This window comes from Varanus komodoensis, unplaced genomic scaffold, assembly GCF_004798865.1.
Source record: "Varanus komodoensis strain SLA01 unplaced genomic scaffold, ASM479886v1 scaffold19, whole genome shotgun sequence".
NCBI classification, from domain to species: Eukaryota; Metazoa; Chordata; class Lepidosauria; order Squamata; family Varanidae; genus Varanus; species Varanus komodoensis.
The window spans coordinates 11,413,182-11,436,779 of NW_025335550.1; the positions used below are offsets into that span (position 1 = coordinate 11,413,182).

Consider the following 23,598-nt stretch of genomic DNA (forward strand, 5'->3'; position numbering starts at 1 on the left):
AGGACACGATGAATGAGCTTTTGCCTTTGATTGCAAGTCCTAGAGGTTGTAGACGCAGAAATGCAGATGTTCCCAGAAGCTTTAATTCGTTGCGTTTTAATGGGCCTTCATACCAGGTTCCCCGGCAGCTGATGGGTAGGAGGTGCAGGAGAGTCCCAAGAAAGGGCTTCTCCAGCCCTTGCAGAGCTGAACGACGGACTTCACTGCCACCAGACGGCACGACATTAAAAGAGGAGGGACACATGGCCGGAGGAGGAGAAACCTATCACGCTGATGGCCCCGGGGTTGCTAGGACGGGGCCCAGGGCTTGGGGCCCCATGGCATCTCGCCGGCCACCGTGTTGGCCTGGAATGCTGGACCAGAGGGCCCTGGTCCTTCCCGCGTTTTTAGCAGGGCCACGCCACTGGCACGTGTCTCCGGAGGAGCGGCTTGGGCTCTGTCTAACCAGCAATATTTTCCCTTTCCTCTATCAACTGCTCAGCCTCCGTTTTGCAGATGCAAAAGTTCCATGCTAGAACATGAGCTGATGAACTTTGGTTGTCTCTTCGGAAATCTATGGTCGTTCCATCTTCCCCCTCTGGCTTTCCCTTTCTTTTTCCAAGCTTGCTCTTTGTGAACGTTTTACCAGCTAAGCCAAAAAAGTTGTTGCTTTAAGGAGAGGGGGGTGTCTGGTTATCTCTGGAAAGCTGAACATGTTTTATCACTGGCAAGCAAACCCCACGGAATTGCTCGGGGCTTCCTTCTCAGGGTTGCCGAAGAGAAGCTGGTGTGCGTGGACACAAACACAGGGGGGGCCAACAGGCAGGTCCCTTCCCTCCAGCCCCGGGCAGCAACCTTAACCCAGGCTCTCCCTTTTGTTCTGTTTGTGAAGCCAGCTAAGCGCTTCTCATCAGGCCTGGGAAGGCGTGCCAGCTAAAGCAGCCGGGGGTGCTGAAAGCTCAGGGCAGCTGCTCCACAGCCGGGCAGGAGTATCGAGCAGTGTTGAGTTTCCTCTGAATCAACCCCTCTCCGGAGACATCAGCGACACCAGAGGGCATCCTGTCCAGCTCCGGGCCGAAAGGCAGAGTTCATTGGCCCAGCCGAGCCACGCAGTCCAGCCCCGGGCCCGGGCAACAGAGCTGCAGAAACGTGGCCACCCAAGGAAGAGCGTGAGAGGCAGCTCCCTGCCGTGCGACTAACCCTAATACCCCTGGCAGGAGAATAGAGCCGCTGGACTACCTTGCAGGGCTGGCTGTTGTCGGTGTGTGCTTTTGAGCACTACAAGGTCCTTCGTCAAGGTAAACGAAGGGAAATAAGCAGAGAAGCAGAAAGCAGCGGCTGCTATTCAAGCTACGGAGTCTGCGTTTAGTTCTAGCAGTCCGGTGGAAACATTCAAGGGGCTACAAACATTCAAGGTTTTTGGAGCTCCTCAGTATTTTGTGACCTTTGCTTTGGCCTAAATAAGGACCGATGTTAAAATGGATGTTAGTATGTCCCCCATTCTAAACGGTTTAAGATGCATCTCCTGAGGCTTAGCCACTGGCCGTAAGGGACCGAAGCACAAACGGACTGATATTTTGGCTTCCCTGGAATGGAATCCAGCCGCCAGGTTGAAAGATGTTTGACAGCCCGCTTCGGAGCTGCCGTATTTCAGGATTTTTCACCCCCAATCAGAGCCATTAAAGGGAGAAAAAAAGCAGATACGCAATTAATTTCACAACTTTCAGCTTGACAGAAGAAATTCCATTTCCTCAGTTGACAAATGAGCTTCCGACAGGTGGAGATGCTGCATCGGGGGGAGCGGGAGAGGTGAGCCAGCCTCCCGGTTGGATTTTCCTGCAGGAAACTTTCTCCGGCACCTCCAATTCCACCGTCTTTCAGGGAGACGGACAGCGGCTCGCCAGGGAGAACCTGAGACGCCCGCACGCTCTGGCCACACAAGAGCCTGCATGTTGTCAGGAAAGCGGGTGCTAAGAAGCCCTTGGTGCCAGGAGCGGCTGGACCTCCCCTCGCATGGCCCAGCCCTGGCCTTCTGGGGGCCGTGCTTCACTGCTGCGTGCCGAACACCAAGACATCACCCCTTCAAGGGGACTTCGGCTGGGCGGCAGGGTGGCGCGCCTCTCCAGGATGCATCTTAGGCGGCTCGGGAACTGCCGCAGCCGCCAGGCGAACTGGCACGTGCTTTTGGCTGCTGCTGAAAGCACAGCAGGTCCCCAGGCCAAGCTCCTTCCAGGGTGAAGGCGGGTGCCCGCGTGGGAAAAGCCTGGCCACAGCGGGGGCAGCCGCCAGGGGAGGAGTGGGGAGGAGGAAGCCCGCCGGGACGTCCCACAAATGTTCTGCCAGGCCCTTCCCGCTGCAGCAAGCACCCATTTGAGGGGAGGGAGAGCAGACGTTCCAGAGCGACCTGCGGCAGCTGCGGGGAAGGCTCTGCACGGGGGAAAGGACTGAGCACCTGCAAGCCCCCCTTCTGGGCCACGGCGCAGAGGCCCCCGTCCCCGCAACAGGGCTCAAGGGCAGTGGCCCTCCCCTCCACCCCTCTGCCGATGGCCCTGCCTTCCTGGCGCATCCGCTCACTGCGCTCTGCTCGTCTCCCTGGGCACGGAGCAGTTGCGTGCGCTTCAGAACACACAAACTGCAGACAAACCCGGCACTCACAGTTGCGTCCCAGCAGCTCGTCCAGGCCGGGTACAGTGTGCAGGCAGATCTGGAAGACCAGATGGGCCAGGAGGAAAAGAACGCTGGTCCCCAGGAGGGCGCGAAGGAGCCGTCCCGTGTGACCTGTGGGCCGAGACAGAGGGCCGGTGTTAGCAGTTCTCCGGAGCTGCAGAAGCGCCCGGCAGGCACGTTCCACCTGGGATCTTTACCCCAGCCTTGCACTTTGAAACATACCCATTCCCCTTCTTATATTGTACCCTCACAACAACCTTACGAGGTGGGCCAGGACTGGACTGCACAGGAGAACATCCTGTTCGACTCAGCAAGAGTTGTTCTAAGTTTCCACTTTGCTGCTGGCAAAAAACAGGCTGGGGGCGCCTTAAGGAGAAGCAGGCTTGTGGCGTGGGAGCCGCTCGGGGCCGGGCCGGGCCAGTTGTGCCAGACGCGGCCGCGGCTGGCAGGGCTGCTGGGGGAACGTTTCGCTCCCCGGCCACTGCACAGCTGACCTGAAACCTTCCATTCTTCAGAGAAGGAACTTCAGGGGGAGCTGCTGGCACGGAATTGCTTAAGGAAAACTTATCGGGAAGTTTGATCGTATTTGCTTCGGCAGCGAAGGGGACGAGGGCTTGTTCAGCAAGAGGGGTCCATTCAAATAGCAAAACGGGGGTAATCTGAGGTTTGTGGCTGCAGTGGTCGTCCCGTGCCATCGTGTCGCCTCCGATTCAGGGTGGCCCCATGGAGGAAAAGCCTTCCAAAATCGCCTGCCCCAGACAGCCGTGCTCCACATGACAGCCCGGCAGGCCCCTCCTGCATGCTGTGGCCAGAGGGACCTGGTGCCTGCAGCTTTCCTCGAGGGCAGTGGAGACTTTCCTCTACTGCTGAGCATCTGATGCATCAGTCACATTCTTTACAGTCGTCTCTGATTTTTCTCCTGTTTCCTGGAGGGATGATATTTTAGTGGATAATTGCTTTTCACTGTTTCAAACTTTGGGTGCATTAATTTTGTTCTAAGACACCGTGAGTCTTTTCTTGGAGAATGGCTTGTTGGCACCCTGTCTCTTTTCCTCTCGCAAGGAACCCACATCCCTCTCCGCGCTGTTTTATCCTCACGACAACAACCCTGTGAGGTAGGTCACTCTGACACTAGGTCACTGGTCCAGTGACACCCATTCACCCCAGTGGGAACTAGAATCCGGACCTCCCGGGTCCCCAGTCCAAAACACTCCCCATCACGCTACATTCCTAGCAACACCAACAAAATATTACAGTTGTTCGTTAGCATTAATAGCATGTGACGTTGCTACCTGCAGAGAACACGTTCCACTTCATACAAGCTCATGCCGCAGTGAGTCTTCAAGCCTCCTGGTTGCTTTTCCCACAAGCCCAGCCCCCCCCCCCCCGGTTAATTTCCCAAGCAGGGCGAGCCTCGCAGCCGGCCGAGCAGAACGCAGCGCACCGGCCGCGTGTGGCCGCAGTCCAGGGGCCCGACATGCCTCCGGGCGTCGCTAACTGCCTGCGCATTCAGAAACGGAGCCGGCCCTCACGGCATCTGGGCTTACGCTGCTCCAGGAGCGAACGGCCGGACCGCCGTGGCCGTCGCAAGGCCCAAAACCGCACTTGACGACGCCACGGCCCTGGCCGGGACCCCCTCGCTTCCTGGCGGCTCACCTTGCCCGCGGCTGGAAAATTCCACCCCGGGCCGTTGCAAGGAGCGGCCCGACTCAGCTCTTCCACCAGATGCGCAGCCGCGTGAGCCTCGCGAATACCTCATAAATCTGGAGATTCGGCTTGCAGGGGAGTGGGTGGGTGGTGGGAGGGGGAGGAATGTGGAGGGAAAGCTCACATTTTCCTCTCCAGACTGGAAAAAAGGAGGAGATTGCGGAGGGGGGGGGTGGAGAGAGAAAGAAGACTCTTCTTCAGCAATCTGGCGTCCCCAGAGGGGGCCCGGGCAGCGGCCGGCGGGGGCAGGAGCCCTTCCCAGAATGCTCCCTCGCTGCAAGCTGGCCTTTTAGCTCAGATGAGAGCAAACCCCGTGAAAGGTTGAACAGGGAGAGCCGTCAGTGGGCGTCCCAGTGATGGATGTGTTCAGGGCTGGAGGGGCAGCAGGCACAGTGTGGGGCAGCCCCACACGGGAACTGTCCGTCCGGGGCAGGGCATCCGTCTGTCCTCAGGCGTTCTGCTGCCTTCTCGGGCAGTGCTGGGGTGCCGGCCCCCCTTGGTCCAAGGGCCAAGTTCCAGACCAAGAGGCTCTTGGGGACCACATCCCAAGGTGCGTGTGGTTGTGGGTAAAAGAGGCAGGGCAGTTAGTTTAAACCTCTTTGTACCAGGAACTGAAGCAGACAAGAGGTATTTTGACCCGTGAGAATTTGGCAGTGGGGGGAACCCATAACGCTAGGAAGCCACCGAAAGAGGGACAGTTGGGGAAGGGACAGACCTTGCAGAAAACCCCAGAAAGGCGGGGGTGCGGGGGTGGGGGCTGGCATTGGCCCTGGGCTATCTAGGTCAGTATGGCCCATTATTCTGGCTGTCCAAAGATCTCAGCTGTTTCCTGGTGAGATCTTCCACAGAGGTGCTTAAGGGTGAATGTGTCATGTTTGCAGTTCAGTGTGATCTTACCAAATCTGCGCTTTCTGAATCAGCAACACAAACTGCTGAAACAGTTAGATGAAAGATGTTGTGTTTTTCTAACGTATGCAATGTATTTTTCAAAAAAGGTGGGGGGGGGGGACCTGCACACAAAGATGTGTACATTTGAAAACGTGCATATTTAGGGACATGAGCAAAAACATCCTTCATTCCATAGAAAAACAATGCTTGCAAAAATACGTACATCTGAAACATGCAGAGAAAAATGTGCATGTTTTGGAAAATGTGTATGCCAATATATATGAATTTTCATGCAGAGTTAAAAAAAACACACAGCCAGAAGCAGAAATGGAAAAGAATGAATCTAGCAGTGGAAAAATGAGAATCAGATTGAAATTGAGCTTGGCAGTTCTGTCCAGGTTAGGCTAGCAACACAAGATCCCTGTTGCTCTAACCAGAAATTCCATGGATTGAACCTGGAACTTATTTGTTTTAACATTTAAACCTTATTCCATGGAACTTGCTCAGGGAGCTCAGAGGAGCAGCCTAACCCACACGCCATGACAGCAGGTTCAAAATGGTATCGCACACAGAGCCAAGCCCCAAAGCTTGCTTGAACCAGGATTTCTGAAAGTGCTTCTGGATGGTGTCGCAATGGTGTTGATCCCTCTTTGGCTGATGCCACAGAGGTTTTCTGGCACCCACAACGTTCTGCCTTGTTGGCGAAAAGGCGAGATGCTCAGAATCCGCTCCGCCGTTCCTTCCTACCCCTGAATCCCCCGTCGTTCCCAAGCTGGTGCACTCAGATGTGTTGGACTAAAACTCCCACCACTGCCAAGTTGGCTGGGGGTGATGGGACCATGGCCCAATGCAAAGTGTGGGTGCCCAGTTGGCGAAGGCAGGCCTCGGGTCTCCCGCCACTCGCTCGTGGCTCTGGCCCATGCCCACCCCTCCTCCTGTTCTTTTCATTTGAGACACCAGTTTGGCACAGGAGGAGAGAGCGGGGGCTTCGTGAGAGGGGTCAGCCTCTGCGCTTCCCTTCTGGCAGACCCCTCTTGCGCAGCAAGGCCGCTCGGAAGTGCGACGGCCACACGAGGGGGAAAACGCCTGGCCTCAAGTCCAAACCATCAGCTTCACACCAAGGAACGGCGGCCAGACAAGAGAACTGCCAACCTGCCCAGAACAGCAGAAGAGACACCCCCAGTGTGGTGTAGAGGTTAAGAGCATGGGAATGGGACTCAGACGATCTGGGTTCTAGTCCCCGCTCAGCCATGGTGCCAACTGGGTGACTTTGGGCCAGTCACAGACTCTCAGCCCAACCTACCCCACAGGGTTGTTGTTGTGGGGATAAGATGGAGGAGGAGAATGATGTAAGCTGCCTGGAGCCCTTTGTAGGAAAAAGGCAGGATATAAATTGAAAAATAAAAAATAAATAAATAAAAAGGGACGGAGAAGAAAGGGGGGCCTCTCTGGTGGTCTGCACCCCCTGCCCTTGCTCCTAAGCAGACCTGCTCGGGACGCAGGTGTGCTCAGCCACAGCACGAACGCAGAGGAGGGGCTGAAGCGGCTGCAGAAGAGGCAGCGGTGCGTCAAACACCACCGAGCTTCCACGGAAGAAACGCAGGGACCACCCTTCCTCACGGGAGGGCAAGCCTGTGCAGGACTCCGCAGCCTTCTCCTCCATGGATTTGTCCTTCTGCAGCCCCCCCGTCGGTGGCCCTCCCCCCATCGTGTGGCAGGGAAGTCCGTGCCGTGGGAAGGAGCCCTCCGTCAGCCTCTCCCGAATCCCCCACCACTCCGCCTCATGGGGCGGCCCCACAGGGTTTTCCGCACCGGGTATTTCACCGCAGGGCTGCACCACACCCCGCACAACCCTTGCTCGCTGCTTAAGCTAAAAAGTCCCAGCAGGTTGAAATCGCAGCCTTTCCTCTGCACATCCTATGCACGCCCGGAATGCCTGCCTCCGGTTTTTGCTGGGATGACCCCAGGCCTGGTCCGGGAGCCCTGCCCGAGCCCAGCCCTGCCTCAACCCCTCCCCAGCTCTGGCCGGGCGCATTCCTCCCAACGGCCGGCCTGGGACTCATTGCCCCGAGACGCTGCAGAAAGCTTGGCGGCCGCTCACGTGCCAAGGGCCACTCGGCGTCCCCACGCACGCGGTCGCGGCAGGCCAAATGAGCGGCTTTCTCTGCCGCTCGCCTGGAAGGGGCCCTGCCGCAGGGCACGGGCCGGGCCGGGCCGGAGAACGGGCCCTTTCTGGGAAAGAGGTGGGAGGGTTGCGTCCACTCCAAACCGGAGGTGCGCTGCAGCTTTCTTGGCTGCCTCCACCTCGAAAGCTGCTGGAAAGTTCGAGCCGAGCTGCATGGGCAGGATTTGGAGCTGGTCATCCTGCACAGAAGGAGAGTGGCCGAGACACCGCGCGGCACGTGGAATCCAGCTTCAGGGGAGTGCGGAAAGACCTCCTTCCCCGTGCCTTGGTGCAGAGGAATCCCCTCCATTTACGGACAGGATTCTACAGTTCCTCACTCAGCACCAAAAAGAGACCTGAAAGTCGCAGGCCAGATGCCTGCTTGGAATTTCCGGAGCCACCAAGAAGGGATATTTTCCAGGGAAGAGGCTGCAGCGCTACACTAACTGCCTCTCTCTCCCCTTCTGGGCAGCGGAAGCAGAACCAATGATGTGAAATTATCATCAGCATGAGCAGCATCTCCATCTCTGTACTGCTCAATCGCCAAAGCTCTTTGGACAGTTCAAACAATTCTCGGGAAAACAGGCAAGCGCGCAGAGTTTCACAGAATTCTGTTTCTTTCAGCGGGGTCCTAAGTGTAGACTGCCTTTTTGGGGGGGGGGGGGGGGGGGGTAGTGTCACACTGACCTGGGTGGAGCACATGTTCTGCTGGAAATGTTAATTAACTAGCGCTGGATTGTTCCGCGTTTTGTGATTCTCGCACCACACAGTGGCCTCATCAGCAGCCAAGAGCAGGTTCATCTCCAAAGCTGCACCGAGATTGATCCCGGGTCTTGGGAACAGCCTGTGGCAGCCAAATCACACACCGAACGGAATCCTCACCAAGTCCCCCCTGCCAAGTTGCAGGTCGAGAAATAATCTCTCCTCTTTTTAAAAAGTGGAATATTTCTTCATCTCATATAATGCATGGATGGACAGATTTATTTACAAAGCAAAGAGAACATGTAGCAAGATCGCTGCGACGTGGACAATAGCAAGAGGAAAAAGAATAAAAGCATGGAATAAAAATGTCTGACATCCAAGGAGGCAAATGTAAACCAATAAAAGCCCGGCTGATCACTCAGGAGAAGTTTGTTTAAAGTAAAAGGCGCCGAAAGCAAGACAACGCAGGCCCTGCTTCCCTCAACTGGCAGGGAGTGCCACGGGGGGGTGGGGGGCAGCACCCTCCTGCTGCAGGAGGCCCCGAACAGACCCCGCAGGATCCAGGGACCCCCGTGGCTGGGCAGGTGCACAGCAGCGCCCCCTCCCCAAACCTGGGTCTGCAACCTGCTCCCTCCAGCCTGGGATGGGCCCCCCAGAAGGTGCCGGGCACCAAGCCGCTCCCGCTGCCTTCAGGCTCCCAAGACTCAAGACAGGCCCCTGAAATGCAGCTCGTTTATCTCCGTTGGCAGAGCAGTTCAGCTCTGAACAGCCTTTTGGCAAAGCTGGGAGGAGAAGCCCCCCCCCGCGTCCAAACGGTGAGCCCCCCTCTGTGCCCTGCTTCGGCCAGGCTGCTGGCTGCACCCTCGGGGGCTCGTGCCGCCAGAGAGGCGAGGGGGCGCCTCCAAGTTTGCCTCTGGGTCAAGGCCTGGGACCTGCATGGGCTCCCCACCACCGCCGCAAAACTCCCAGTTGCTCCCACAACAGGTTGCCTCTCGTGCACAGGAGGGGACGCTTCGCTGGCCAGCCCTGAGGCACCCCGAAGGGCCAGCTTCCACCTGACAGTGCTTTGATTTCGGAGGGGTTCAGCCCCCCGCCCCCCAATTCCTCTTTGCAGAAGAATGCAGGGTGCCCAGCTCAGCCCAGAAGAGAGTGAGGAAAAGGTTGTCCTTTGTCTACAGAGTGTTTATGTTTGTTCTATCTGTATATTTACAGATGGTGCATATGTATGTATATTTATTCTTCTTGTGAAATACGTGTTGTTTTTGAAGGCCTGCCCTGCCGATGAATCCCTGCTTGGCTTTTTCAGTTTGAGATGGGAGATTGCCAGGCACATGCTGGGGGGGGGGGAGGCCCCCACCCTGCACAGAAGTGATTACCGAAGAGGGCTTGGCAAAACAGCGCGCTCCTTCCAAACAGGAAGGGTTAATTACGCCCCCGATCACAAACCGGAGACAGCCGCGGTGCCTGGCCAAGGCTGGTGGCTGAACACCGGTGAAGGGCATGTCCTGCAGCCCCCCGGGACAGCCCAGCAGGAAGGAAACCAGCCCCGAATTCTTCGAGGGAGGAGGGAGCCTGCGGGAGGTCAGAAAACAGGGGCCTGTGTGCCCCCCGGCCGCATCATTCCGCTCTGGAGGCGGCAGCGGACCGAGGAAGGACAGGAAATGAGAAGCTGGGGGACTTTTGTAGCCCCACCTGCCACGGGTGCCACGCAGTCCCGGGGCTTCTTTACGCTCCCTCTGCCCCTTCTGGCAGCAACGAGGAGCCGTGGTGTGGCGTGGGGGCGCGAGCGCCGGCTGGGGACCTGGAGATCTGGATTCCCGTCTTCCCTTGGCCTGGAAGCTCTGAGGACCCGACTGCAACTGGGGTGGCTTTGGGCCAGTCACTCACCCTCGGTCTAACCTACCCCGCAGGGTTGTTGTGAGAATAAAAGGGTGGGATATAAATGCAGTGGTGGCGGCGGCGGTGTAATAGCCGCTGCTGTTGGGACCTGCAAGACCAAACCGCCTGGATCCAGGTGGGGTTTTTTACAGAAGCTTGTGCACAGTGGATGCCAGCTTACGACGCTTTTGTCATTCAGCCACAGAATCTCACGGTGGGTCTAAAGACCAGGGGGCTGAACCTGAGGCTCATGGCCGAATCCAGCCCAGCCGGGGTCCCAGACTGGCTCTTGGGGGCTTCCCAGACAGCCACGCCCCTTCCCTTGGGCTCCGCCCTCCTCCTGACCACAGACCCTTTGGTGTCTCCCCAGCTTCTCTGCTTCACCCCCATTCTGAAAAGCTGAAGGGCCTTTCCAAGGGGTGGGGGTGACTGGTACTAAGAGCTTTGGGCCAAAATGCACTGCCCCCAGAATGCACTCTGGCCTCTCCCATATTCCGAGGGTCCTCCAAAAATAAACTCAGCCCCCGGGCTCCCTGCTGCAGACACAAGCATCTTCCACGCAGAACCCTCCATGTTTTCTGGGTCCTGCAACATCCTGCAAAAGGGGCACCGCGACACAATTCCCCGGCCGCACCAGCAGTTGTGGCTTGAGGCTCAACTCCTCACGTGCAGGAAACAACTTTCTGAACCGCCGATTAAGGATGGGACGTGAGGATATAGGCGCATAAGTTGCAGGACAATCCCACTTACCCTTCCGCCCAAAGTCACATCGTTCTGGATCGCCTGAAACTGGGAGTGGCCGTTTCCTTCTCCTTACACAGAAAAACAACCCTGGGACAATGCGGACACCGTACCTTTGATGCTGTGCTCCGTGGGGCCCAGGAACCATGGCAAGAGCAGGAGGTAGAGCAGATACACCAGGGAGAGGCCGTTGAAGCGGAGCAGGCAGGCTGTGGGGAGGAAGAGAGAGACACCGTCAGAGGCTGGGCTGGATCCGGACACACCTGGGGCAGGTGGGCTGAGGGCGTTGCCGCCTACGGCAGACCGGGAGGCTTGCAAGGCGGTCCTGGACGCAGGGGGCGGGCGAGGATGTCGCCAGAGCCCCGGGGGGGCTGCTGGAAGATGCAGGGGTGTGTCTGCCGCTCTCGCCAGGCAATTACGGGCCGAACAAGGTGGGTGCTGTACTGGCATATTTTTCCTGCACCTCTCCACAGGCTGGCAGCCAAAATGCTTGTGGCCAGGAGGGGCAAATATGTCCAGGGTGAAGGGCGGGGAGCTGAGCGGCAGGCACGGGGCACGGGAGGCAGAGCGGGTGGAAGGCGGCTTCTTTGTGTGAAACACGGACGCCGGCTTTGCTGGGGATGCTGGGCCTGGCTCCTCTGAGGCACAGGCTGGGCTTCTGCCCAAACAGGGGTGCTCGAGGCAGCGGATGGAAGCCAACTCGGCTAAAATGCAAAGAGCCCCTGAAGGACAACAAAGCGTAACAACTGCGGAATCCAAGCAGCATTGAAACCAGCAGCCCCACTGACAGGCCGAATTCAGCCTTGCCTGAAGAAAGCAGGCCTCTTCGCTTGATGGCAGGACAGCAGGGCGGGAAAAGGGTGCCCTGAGAAGATCTCTTGCCTGCCTCGGAAAGAAGGGTCAGCTGTGCCTCCGACGCATCTGGAGGGCACCGATTTGTGAAAGGCTACGGCAGCGCACTGGGAGAACGGCGGGCATGTCTCCCCCCGAGCCACTGGGGAGGGTGCCCAGCGCATCCTCTGCCCCAGTGCACCGTTACTGAGCGCTGAACATCCAGGAGGAGGAATCGGAATCTGTTCCACTGCGCCAGAAGCACACCTGCGCTGCTGAAGAGCCCGTGCTTCTCTCGCATCCCTTTCCAGTGGCACTGCCAGGCTTCGAAAGGGTGGCGAGGATGCGGAACACCATGCGGGTCCTTTTCAGTGGCGGCCCCAGAATCGGCTTCCACTGAAGGCTCCTTTCTCAGCAGACCGTCAGGAAAGCTCTGGAGAAGCACGAGGCTTCACCGCCTTCCCACAGTTGCCTTGCTGGTGACTTCTGCTTTCGGTGTGTGTACTTACTTTAATCTTGCAGGCCACATTGAGAAGCTTCTGCTTTTCAAGGAGGCCTAAAAAATAATTCTGAATAACTATAAAAGAGGAGGAAGGAGGAAGTGAGGAGACTGGGCAATGAGGGCCCGAGAGCTGATGGAGACACAAGGACCACTGCGACGTGCACAGAAAGGATTGGGGCGAAGGCGGGGTTACCCAGGGCACACGCGAAGCGCATGGGCTGTGGCCACCAACAGGACGAGGAAGACGGCAGCCCGGGCACGCTTGCGCAAGCAAAACAAGCTCCCCACTGGGTTTTTCCAGGCTCCCTCCTTTCATGTTTTTCCATCCCTCCCCCCGCAGGAACCCAGCCGGCAGCCTCATGGGGTCGGCACGCCACTCGCCAAGCTGCCCAAACAAGCTGTCACTTTCCTGGGTCGGGCATCGCTCAACCTCCGTGACGCCACCAGCAGGCTGGCAGAGGATGGAGGAGCTGCAGATGTTCCCTCCGGACAGCTCCAGGGGAGGGAAGGAAGGAAGGGAGGGGGGAAGGCTCCGGAAGTGGCGCAAGCGCCAGGCTCACAGAGATGCCAGGGGCTCGCTCCGGCATGTGTGTTAGCCAGAATCATCCAGGGACGCACAACACAGACGTGACGAAAGGGACACTCACAAGACCACGGACGGGGCCAAACGTCCCTCCGGATCCCGTGGCAGCAGAGGACAGGCTGCTTCCGGCACGCCACCGAAGCGACGGCCCGGCCCTGTGGCCGCCCCCTGCCCCGTGCCCGGCGCTCAAAGGCAGGCTGCCCCTGCACAGGGAGACCCCAAGCGCTGCTGCCCCGTGGGAACCGCGGCAAAACATTGCAGTGCTCCCAATCCCAGCCAGGCCGTTTTCTTGCCCCGTCCGGTTTTTGGTGTCCCAACAGCCGCTTGGCACTCCGTGGCCCCCAAACCCATCCCCTCCCTCTGGGAAGAGCCCCCTGCCTTTGGGCTCTTTTCCTAAAGAGCTTTTCCAAGGGGTTGGTAATCCTGCCCCCCCCCCCCCCCGAGATTCTCCCCTACTTGCTAATCCTCATGTCTTGGGTTTCCAGAGTGTGGGGGCACATCCCAGATTCAGGCCTTTGGGCGACTTGCGGTAGATCGGCAACGATTTCCGACCTCGTTTGTTTAAAACCACCAACCTTTAAAAATGCTGCTTCTTTCACCACACACCCACTAAATCATGCTAGAAGGGTGAAGGGAGGCCGGGGCGGGTGTTGCACGTAGTTCTGGTTCTTGAAACAAAACTCCTGGGCTCAGGAGTCCCGCAATTCTCAGAGCACACCCGACCCGTGTGGCCTTCTGCACCAGGCTCCGCCGCTGAATCTCAGGTTTCTAGCAAGCCCCCCCCCCAAAGCCTCCTGAATCCTGCAGCACCGAGTGCCTTTTTGGTGCTTCTCCCAAGTCCTGCGGTGCCTCGTCGCTCGAGGGCCGGGCACGCGCCTTCCCACTTGTCCGGCTTTGCTTGACGGGCTCAGCCCTCCTGGCACTCGGCCGGAGCATCGCTTCGGAAGCCCACCGAGGCGAGAGTGACGCAGAGGCAGCGCGAGGACCACTTTTCAACGCAGAGGACAGAGATGAGCCTTCCAGTAAGGCTCTCAACGGGAGTGGCGGGGGGGTCGGCATGCCCTGTGGCCCCGCCACACCGGGCCCCGGGGGCCACCCCCCGGAGTTTTGCGCGCTCTTCAGGCTACCCCCTCGTCCCGCTCAGGGCTGCGCACACGCAAGGGCACGACCTGGCATCCCTCCCGTCCGCTCCGGGGCTCTTTGCAGGGGCTCCCTGCCCCGCTTCCCTCCCCTTGGCCCCATTTCCATTAGCGCGGCCACTTAAGGAACATACAGCAGCCACTTGAAAGGGGAACTCGCCGGACTCCCCTCCCTCGCTCTGGCCGCCCTGCCCCCCCTCCCCCCCCTGCAGCTGTGAGATTGCACAATCGAAAAGCACGGAGGCGGCTGGCCCCGGGTCCCTCTCCTGTCTTCCTTTCCAGCCGGCCGGCTGCCAGAACCAACTCTTTTTACCAGAAAAAGCAAAAGAGAACGAGCAAAATGCAGCACTTGTTTCTAAAAAAATCAATCCAAGAGGACACTAAAAGCAAGCACGAGGCGGGCAGGAGGCCGGAGGCACGGATCGGCGTTGCAGACGGGCTGTGCTTGGGGGAGCTTCGCGAGCTTCTGGCGTGTCGCTGGCTTATGCAATCACCTGGCCGCCCGGCCTCCTCCCTCAAGCCCCCTCAGCCGCCGTTGCCGCCCCGAAATAGTGCCACACAGGCTCCAGAAGCGAGCGACCGATCTGGAAGGGGCAGGGGAGGGGAGATGCCAGACACCTGCCCCTCGCTCACTGCTCGCCGTGCTCTCTCCAGCTGCCCCGGCCTGGCAGCGCGAGGCCAGCTCCTTGGACTCGGCCCTGCCAGCACGTCCGGGGAGAAGCGCCCTGGCGCCTTGGGACCACAGCCCCGCGAGCCCCCGTCCAGCCGGGGGCCAGCCTGGCCGAGCTCCGTCTTGCAGCCACATGCAGGCCTGGGTCCTTGTCGCGAGGGGGCCCAGGCGGCCTCCACCTCCCCGTCCGGAGGGGTATCAGACACAGCCCTGCCCTGAATCTGCCGGGCAAAGTCAGTTTTGGGAGCAAAAAGCATCTGCCTGGCCCTGAATGTGTTGGAGGGATTTGGAGGAGTATTGCGCTTATTCCCAGCTGCTCAGCAGCACCGTCGGGGAAACGGCAGTGGCCCTGCCAGGCTGGAACGTCATCGGCCCTGGTGTCGGAAGAGGCGCGAGCACACAAGAGACGCGAAGGCCTGGGCAAGGGGGGCGGGTGCCAGCCTGGGGGGCACCCTCTGCCCAGCTTTCGGCAGCTTTGCACAGCTGGACCGGGAGGTTTCCGTGCAGAGGATGCACGTGCTCCTCAGCCCACCCGCGCCACGCTGCAGAAGTGGGGCAGCCGGCGAGGACACCCAGCGGTGTGGGGCTCGGGGCTTCGCTTGTCGAACAGGCTGCGCTGCTCCATCTCATCTGGTCCGGGAAGGGCTCCCCGGGGCCGTCCCGCTCAGCACACCGCTCGTCCCGTGGACGGCCTCCCGCGTGAAGGGGAAGTGGGCAAAGCCCTTCCTGTGTTTACCAGTGGAATGCGAGGGAGCTTCTCCAGAAAATGTCAGAAGTGGTTCCACTGAACCGCCCTCCGGAAGCGCGTGTCCGTGTGTGCAGCCGAGCCCCGCAGGAAGCGTGAGCGTGCAGGCGTGCCCCCGGCCCCGGCCGTGCAGCTCACAGGGCCCGTGCAGAGGGAAATACCTTTCTCGGGCCAGCCGAAAAGCCGGCAAGAAGTGCAGGCTTCCAGGAGCTCCCAGTTCCTCAACCAGGCAAGCAGGCTGCTGGGGAGTAGAGAGGATACAAGGGGACAGGTCCTTCCTCCCCCCTTCTTCTCCATCCACCTTGTGAGCCCACCTGATGAAGAGATCTGCCGATCTCCAAAGCGTGGCACGTTGGATGGCCCTTTGCGTTATCCTGATAAACTTCGAACGGTAATATTGACTTTCAGGTGAGTGTTGGGCAAAGGAGGAAGAGAAAGGGCCTTGCCATCCTTGGAGCACCTGATCCCCACTGGCTGACCCCGTTTTAAAACTGCAGGATGCGTGCCCCGGGAGCTGAGCACCAGCAGGGTGCTGAGAGCAGCATCCAAACCCCAAAGCAGCATTAACAATACCGGCCAGTGGCAGCTTTGCGCTCTCACTGCCAGCGATTTGGACTTCGGGGGGCATTTTGGCTTGTCAGCATAAGGGGGAAGCTGCAAAAAGCAGGGGAACCACCAAGTCATTGGTCGTCTGGAAGAGGGAAAGGGGAGCCGCACCAACGAGTCTGGGGCGTGAGCTGGGCCGGGTTCAGCCCTGGGCTTGCAATCCTGCGCCCCCATCTCCGGAGTGCCACAGTCCTCAGAAGCGTCCGGTCTCGCAGGCCTGCGAAGCTAAGCGGGATGGCAAGGGGCGCTTTCTCTGGCGACCTCCTCCAGGACGCTCTGCGCTGCTGCTGGCCACGACGGATCGGCCGAGGCGGCCCCTGGCAGGACCGGAAGCAGCGGAGGTCTCCGACTCCGAGTCCAGCGGTCCTGCGAGGCAAGGCGGGCTTTCAGGAGTGAGCGGGCAGTCCGCCAGGCGGTGTGCACCGTGGGGGAAAGCCAGCGGCCTCTTGGAGGGAAAGAATGCTGCACAGACACACCCGCGGGGTGGATGGGGGCCGCTCCCCAGGCAGGATGCTGGTGCAGCCCAGTCCCCCTCCCCAGTTCCCGCGGGATCATTTCAGCATCCGCTTCCTGCTTGACTTGGTGTTGCAAATGTTCTGGTGAGCTTCTGCAGCCCACAGAACCCTCGGGGATTGTTTTGGCTACGAAGGACACCCGCGTGGGTTCCGCTTTTCAAGCGGGGCACTGAAGGCCCCTCACCCCAGCATCCCCCAGGATGGAAACGATGGCACATGCGGAGAATCTGCGGGGTCTGGAAAGACTCCACCCGTCAAGGCGGCCTAGAGATGAGCTTAAATATACGATCGTTCTCGTAAAATCAGTTAAAATAGCCCGGTTGGTCCAGCTTGCCAAGAGCGAAAAGGCACTCGTCACGGTGGCTCGTTCCCAGAGGACCAGGTCCGGGAGGCGAAGCGGGGCAACGGAGTCATGCCCACCGGCCTAACCGCGGGTCGGAAGGAAGAAGATGCTTGAGGCTGGAGCGCGCAGCCCCCACAGCCGTGCCGGGCCCCGGCTGCTCCCGACGGTCCTGCAGTGAGCCCAGATCCGCTGCAGCATGCTGCACTCAGGGAAAGGCACGGCGGGGCTGGAGCACCCTCAGGGCAAGCTGCAAAAGGATGCCCCGGGATCTCGGGGCATTTCCCCCCCTGCCGTTAACGAAGATCAGCCTTCTAGATGTGTTGGACTGCAGCTCCCATCATCCCCACCCAGCCTGGCCACTGATGCCAACCAACGCCTTTGAACGGCATGAGGCTGGGGGAAGCGGCCAAGGGCTCCTGGAGAGGGATCCCTGAGGGGAAGGAGTCGGGTGCAAACCCGGCTCAGCAATGCGCCTGTTCTTGACCGACAAAGCAGAAGCAGAAAATGCACCCAGGCCAGAGGGAATGCCGCACCCCCCCGCAACACACACACACACACTTTGCACTGAGAGGAGTCAAAGCACTTCAGAGCTGTGCCCGAGTTCCTCACACCATGTGCCGAGGGCGGGCCAGCCGGCCGGCACACAGAAAACTTCCCCCGGCCCCAGCGTCATCTGCCTGCCCAAAACAGGCCCCATTTTAAAAGGGCAAGTCCCCCTTTTGGAGCCTCGTCAGTACAGGTGCACAGAGATACACGGAGCCCGTCCGGACGCTCGAGGTATGAGCCACGGCGGCGAGAGGCCTGAAGCTCGCTGGGGCGGCGACCTTCTCCCGTCTCCTTAGCCCGGCCTCACACAGCCGCACAGAGCGGGACAGAAAAGCAGGATCCCACCCATCACGTCACTGGAGCGGTGCAACCTTGTCTCGCCGTCCATAAGGCAGCCGTGCTAACACGCCGGACTGCAGCCACTTTTGCAACGGCTCCTGTTTCCGCGTGCGTAAAAAAATGCCAGTGCGAGGACGGCACCAGTGCTCATCCGCCTGAGGCGAGCACCTTGTCTTTCTGGATTCCTGCTCCCCTGAAGCCGCCTGGCAACTGCTAACGCACAAACAGTACTGAGTCTCTTGCGAAACACCTTCCCGGCTGATCACCAGACGCGACCGAGACCAGACTGGGGCACCTGCAGCTTTAAATGTCACATGAACCACAGCACAAAGAAACCCCAGCCCAACTCTGGGAGGCACCGTTTTCCCCCGGGACGGGTCACACAAGCAGACATAGAGATGCTGCGGACTGAAACCGGGACCTTTTCCAAGCAAGGCGAGGGCTCTACTCCAGGGCCACAGCCCCCCCCCCCCCCAGTAGCAGGCGCGGCTCACCAACAAGGGCCGCCACAGTTCCCATTACATGGCTGGACGGCTGCCCCGCACCCCTCTTCTGACGCTGCTGGCAGACGGGCGGTCACATGCCCCATCCAGGGACTTCTGGATTGCACCACCGGCAGTTGGGGACATGAGCAAAGCTCGGCCCGACGGAGGGGAAGATCAGCTTGGACAATTCGGACGCAGCTCGGCGGAAGGAAAGAGAGGCAGCGCTGTGGCTGGAACACAACTCCTCCGGAGCCCCGGGCAATGGAGAAGAAACCAGCACTTATTACGTCAGCTTCCCATGACCTTAAGCACATCAGAGTCACGTCAGTGCGTGCCGGGGACCCTTCCGCCCGACCGTGGTGGGGTGGGCCGGGAGAACAAAACTGGCCGGGACCCCTGTGCTCATGCTGCTCACTGCAAGCAATCAAGACCATCTCAGATAACACCACCTGAACTTTCCTGGAACTCGCTCTTTAAATGCAAAGCCGCCGCGACCGGCTTGGCCCCAGTATTTTGCCTGGAGTGGCAGCGCCAACATGTTGGTGCTGGGGGAACCATGAGCACCGGCGCACGGGGAGAGTGCACGCTTCTCCTGGGGTGCGAAGTCTGCAGCGCCGAGGCAGCGACCGTGGGCAGGAAAAGCGCTCACGGCCGTGCCAACGAGTCCAGAGATCCCCCTCAACTTACGCACGTGTGACCCCAGACAATGAATACTCGCCCAGGAATGCGATTCAGCCCGGCTCGTTCTAGAGGGCAACCCTTTAGACCGGGAAATGAGCGATGGGACCGAGCACTCCCACTTCCCCGTCTCAGCTTCCTGCTGAAGGCGAGCCCCACGGTTTCCCCCACATCCGCATGAGCCAAGTACAGCCAATCGCCCCCGACGGCCATGAGAAACGGCAGGCAGAGCGTGCCACCATAAATCTCGAGGCGTCACAAGACACTTTCCCATGACCTGATGTGGGGGTTCTATCATGACACGCACAGCAAAAGCGAATTGCATTTTTTAAAGTTCAGCCACCACGGCAGAACTTGGAGCAGGGAAAGAAGCCATGTGCGAAACGGGAGACCCCTCTCCAAGGATCCCTCCCGAAGGCCAACGCTTGGCTGCCTTCGCAAGGAACCCGGGCTAAAACGCGGCCTATCCCGCACCCTTCTCCACCCACCCAGGGGCTTGCCCTGTGACCGCAGCCTTCAGGAACCAGCCCAGCCACTGCCACGCTGTTTAAAAAGCCGCACGGCTCAGAAGCAGCAAGGGGCAGTTTCAAAGAGCAAGGAAAATAAAATAGAGGTACGTAGACACAGGTGTGGACTCTGAGACCCAGGATGAAGGGAAGGTAATCTCCTTTAAGCACTAAGCTAAAGAGTAAACAAGCCAGCCAGGTCACAGCATTTCTCTGCAGCATCTGCTCCGAATTCGCAGCACAAGCTGCAATGTCACATTTAAGACAAACAAGCAAGCAATGCCCCTTTGCACAATCTTCGCCGGGAGAAGGCGGCTCGGCAAAGCTTCCCACACAGAACTCTTTGTTCTTGGGCAAAAAGCGCCTGCGGCAAGTTAGTGAAGGCGCATGGTTATTTCTGGACACAAAGCCCCTCCTGCATCAGGTCGGACCCCCGGGAGCGGGAGGAGGGCCCCCGGCCCCGCGGCCATCGCAGCTTCGCCACCTCTGTGGCCCCGGGCGCCTTTCTCACTCAGGTCCAGCGACAACCCTTGCAAAATGCTGTGACATCACCGCAGCGCAGCCAATGGGCCGAGGGGTGCGGGCCCTGCCAGATGCGCCGCATGACCGTTCTGGCTTTGGGTGCTGCGCTTTCCCATCAGGCTGAGCCAGAACGCCTGAAGGGCCTTGCCTGCCCTGGTTCAGAGACAGCCTTTCCCAACCAGCTGCCTCTCAGAGGTGACACTACAATTCCCAGCAGCCCCGGTCAGCATAACCAAGAATCAGAAGCGCTAGGAGCTGAAGTCCAGCACTTTGGAGGGTGCCGGTTTGGGGGAAGTGGCATGACGCGTCTTTTGGGGAAGCAATTTCTAGGACAGCGATGCGGAGGAGGCGGGGTGGATGTTCAACAGGGAAGGCCTCAGGCTCGATCCGCCGCAGCATCACCAGGCAGGGCTGGGCACGGCGGCCACTGGGCTCCATGAACCGCAGTCTGGCTCAGCACAGAGCAGCTCCTGACATCGCTCCCTGAGGCTGGAGCACCAGCAGTCAGCCGAGGGTTAACAGACTGCTTTGCCCTGGCAGCTCGAACCAACCGACCGACCGACCGCTGGCTCCCTTTTTCAAAACAGAAATGAAAAACCCAAATCCACACCCAGGCCCAAGAATAGTCCCAGGCAGCTTTTCTTAGCTGACCTTCATTCTAACGGTTGGCCTGATTTTGCTTTCGCTGACCTTAATTCTCTCCATCCCTTCCTAAAGGCGTTGGTCACAAGGCCAGGCCAGGATCCTGACTGACGCGTTCGGAGGGGGAACGGACGGCACTGAGGCAGCCACAGCAGGACCCAGTTTTCAAAAGCAAGCGCACAGAACACACTCCCTTTCCCAGCAGAAAGCCCCGAGCTGGCCAACGCCGCCCATTCAAGAGGAGATTAGATGAAGAGCCTGCTGAAAAGGAGTCATTCAGATGACAGATTTAATTCCCTGTCGCAGGACTGAATCAGGATACAGGATTTTTATCATGCCAGGACTGGGTTTGCAAAATCACAGGGGGAGAAGAAGCCACAGCGCCTGCTTTTCCCCACAGTTGTGGGGCACCTACACACTGGCGTGTGCTCAACACTGGCGTGGGCCTTCTATTCTTTCTCTATTCTGTTATTTTAATGTTTAATTGATTTTAACTGGGGTTTTAGCATATCAATTGTCGGATGACATGGTGTTTGATTCTACTCATTTTTGTAAGCCGTCCCGAGATGCTTGTAGTGGATGGGTTAGAAAAGCTTTTAATAGATAAATAAAAATAGTTAAGTGCCCTTGGAGTGCCCTGGTCCTGTCGCCCAGTTCCGGCAAGGTGCAGGACGGGGGTGCTTCAGCTTGCCAGCTCCGATGACGCAGCCTGCTGGGCGCTGCGAGGGAATGAAGCGACCAAGCCATGCGTGCCAGGCACACAAGAGACGGGGAAAGAAGCCACCGTGGCTCCCCCCGCCCGCCCCCGGTCATGGGAACCAGCCTAGGTGCTCACTGGCTCACCTGCTGCCAGGATGTTTGTGTTCCCAGCAGCCACTGAGCCGTGAGCGACCTATTTTAACGCCACAGCTGCCGCACTCTGCACCGACGTCCTCCCGCCCTCGCCGCCTGCGTTCCCCTCTAGCCACCTCTGGCACAGGTACTGCGGGGAGACAGAAGCGCTCCATACCATCGCATGCTCCTGCCAGGCGAAGCTCGCTGGGCCTTAAGGTGCCAAAGCGCTCTCTTTGCCACAGTGGACCGGCGGGGGAGGTATGCCCTCCAGGCATGGGACTACGAGTCTTATCAGCCCTGGCACGGCCAGCCCAAAGTGATGGGAGCTCCAGCCAGCAACATCTGGAAGGCCATACATTCACGCTCCCTGCACTAGATCGTAGAATCACAGAGCAGTCGAGTTGGAAGGGGCCATGAAGGCCATCAAGTCCACCCCCCTACTGCTGCAGGACACCACGTGACACCATCTCACTCAGAGGGCTCTCCAGGTTCTTCCCAAATGTCTCTAGTGTCGGAGAGCCGCTACCAACTGGAAGACATTCCTGAGGCATGCCTGCAGAATTTAAAAATATTTCCTCACAGAATCGCAGCCATCCATCTACCGTAAGGCAAACCCTTCCCTTCTCTGAGAGCCACCAGGAGCCGCAACCTGCTGGAGGGCTGCATCTTGTCCTGGCGAAGCACGCCGGGTGAGTCGGGACAGGCTTCCCAGCGCTGGATCGGCAACGAAGGGGCAGGCGCCTGGACCGCACAATCCCGTGCATGTTTGGACAGGAAATGCCCCACCGTCCCCGGCCTGGCTGGAGGGATGCTGCGAGGGGAGGCAGGCCTTCTTGCTGCTGGAATGTGCAGCGCCTTAAACACAGAAACAGAGCGAGGCAGAAGGGGTCTCCCGGGCCATCTAGTCTGACCCCCGGCTCCAGCTGGCTCCGCTCACGGCATGCCCACCATGTGCATGTCCAACCTATCTATATTAAACTGCCTGGGGAGCTGGCCACAGGCAAAGCGACAGCACAGAAAGCCTGCAAAGAAGGCAGGCAAGCTTTTCCTCACACCCCGCAGGACTCCTATATCGAGGAGGCGGCGGCTTTCTAAGAAACCAGCTGTCAGAAGAAGGGCTTGCAGGCCTCCTGGCCTGCCTCGCAAGAGGAGCGCACGGCATACGTCAGCAGCACCTCAGGGCAGGTTTCCCTCCTTGGCTTGTAATCTGGGTGCGAATGGTGACTCAGAACTGCCCTCCCTAGCCGGGTTTTTGCATACTGAAACAGCACTGGGGGTTTTCACGTTTCTTTCAAGCCTCCGACATGTTAAAAAGACGTGCAGGTAGAATTCTGCAGCAAGGCTGTTTTCACAATGAGATGGAAGTAAAGGAAACAATGGGGAGACGCAGGGCAAAAATCTCCCCCCAAAACAACCCACAGAGGGCAAGGTTTCCAGAGAACATTGAATGGGGGGTATGAATGCAGGCAGAAGATGGAAAACCAGGCGGAGAGGGGATGGAATAGAGCATCCAGGAAGCAGCAGCCAGACTGGCTGGGACACTGAGCAGGAATGCTCAACGCTGCGACATTTTCTTGCAGAGCATTCTTGAAAACCAACCACCCAACCAACGTTCCTTCTAGGAAAAAAATCCACAGATTTGTCACAGTTGGGTCCAACTGAACCATCCCTTCTGCTTCCAGACGAACGTGCTTCCTTGTTGATCATCTGCTTTGGACAAGAGGAGAGCTGAAAACAGGGCAACCCGGAGCATCGGCCGCTTCGCCGGTGGTTGCTTCGCAGGGGCCTGCAATCTGCAGGTGTCTGGAAGGACACAGAGAGTCTCCGCTCCTGGAGGTGCGTTTTCTGGGTGGTTGGTTTAAATGAAGAGTGGAACAGACACCAAGAACAAGAAAAGGAGAGAGAAAAGGAGCCGTTCTTCTCTCCCGTGGGGCGGCAGAGAACTGTACAAACTGAAGGGGTTTCCAGAAGCAAATTACACGGCATTGCAAAGGCATATAAAACCAGGGGTTTGCCGAACAGGACGTTCCAGACAGAAAGTTGCCAGCATCTTGGGAAGCAAGGGAAAAAGATGGAGAGGCAAGAGAGCGGCTATTTTTCAGAAGCAATGAGACAACACAAGGCGGGACAAAGGGGGACGGCGCTGCGTCCCCGAGCCGTCGCCCCGGCCAGCGAGCCAGGTAGGTGCCACAGGCCAACGAGTGGGCGAGAGGACATTTCACCCGGAGGGACGGCAGGAACTGGCCACCACTCACACCAAAACAGCTGTTCCGCTGTTCCAGATGTCCTTCCAGATGTCCACCGTGACGGCGGCCAGAGGCACGCTCGGCTACAGCTGCCGCGAACGCTCGCTCGCTCGCTCGCTCTCTGAACAGAAACGTCAGGC

General features: G+C 58.9%; 1 protein-coding gene across 1 annotated transcript in view; it reads right to left on the minus strand.

Annotated features, from left to right (window-relative positions):
• Positions 1–23,598, minus strand: part of PIEZO1 (piezo type mechanosensitive ion channel component 1) — a 79,087-nt gene that overhangs the window by 37,264 nt on the left and 18,225 nt on the right. Inside the window, exons 4-5 of the mRNA XM_044428089.1 lie at positions 10,840–10,935; positions 2,635–2,757 (exon numbers count right to left, since the gene is read on the minus strand). Of these exons, the coding sequence (XP_044284024.1) occupies positions 2,635–2,757; positions 10,840–10,935 (219 nt within the window). The remainder of the gene's footprint in view (positions 1–2,634; positions 2,758–10,839; positions 10,936–23,598) is intronic.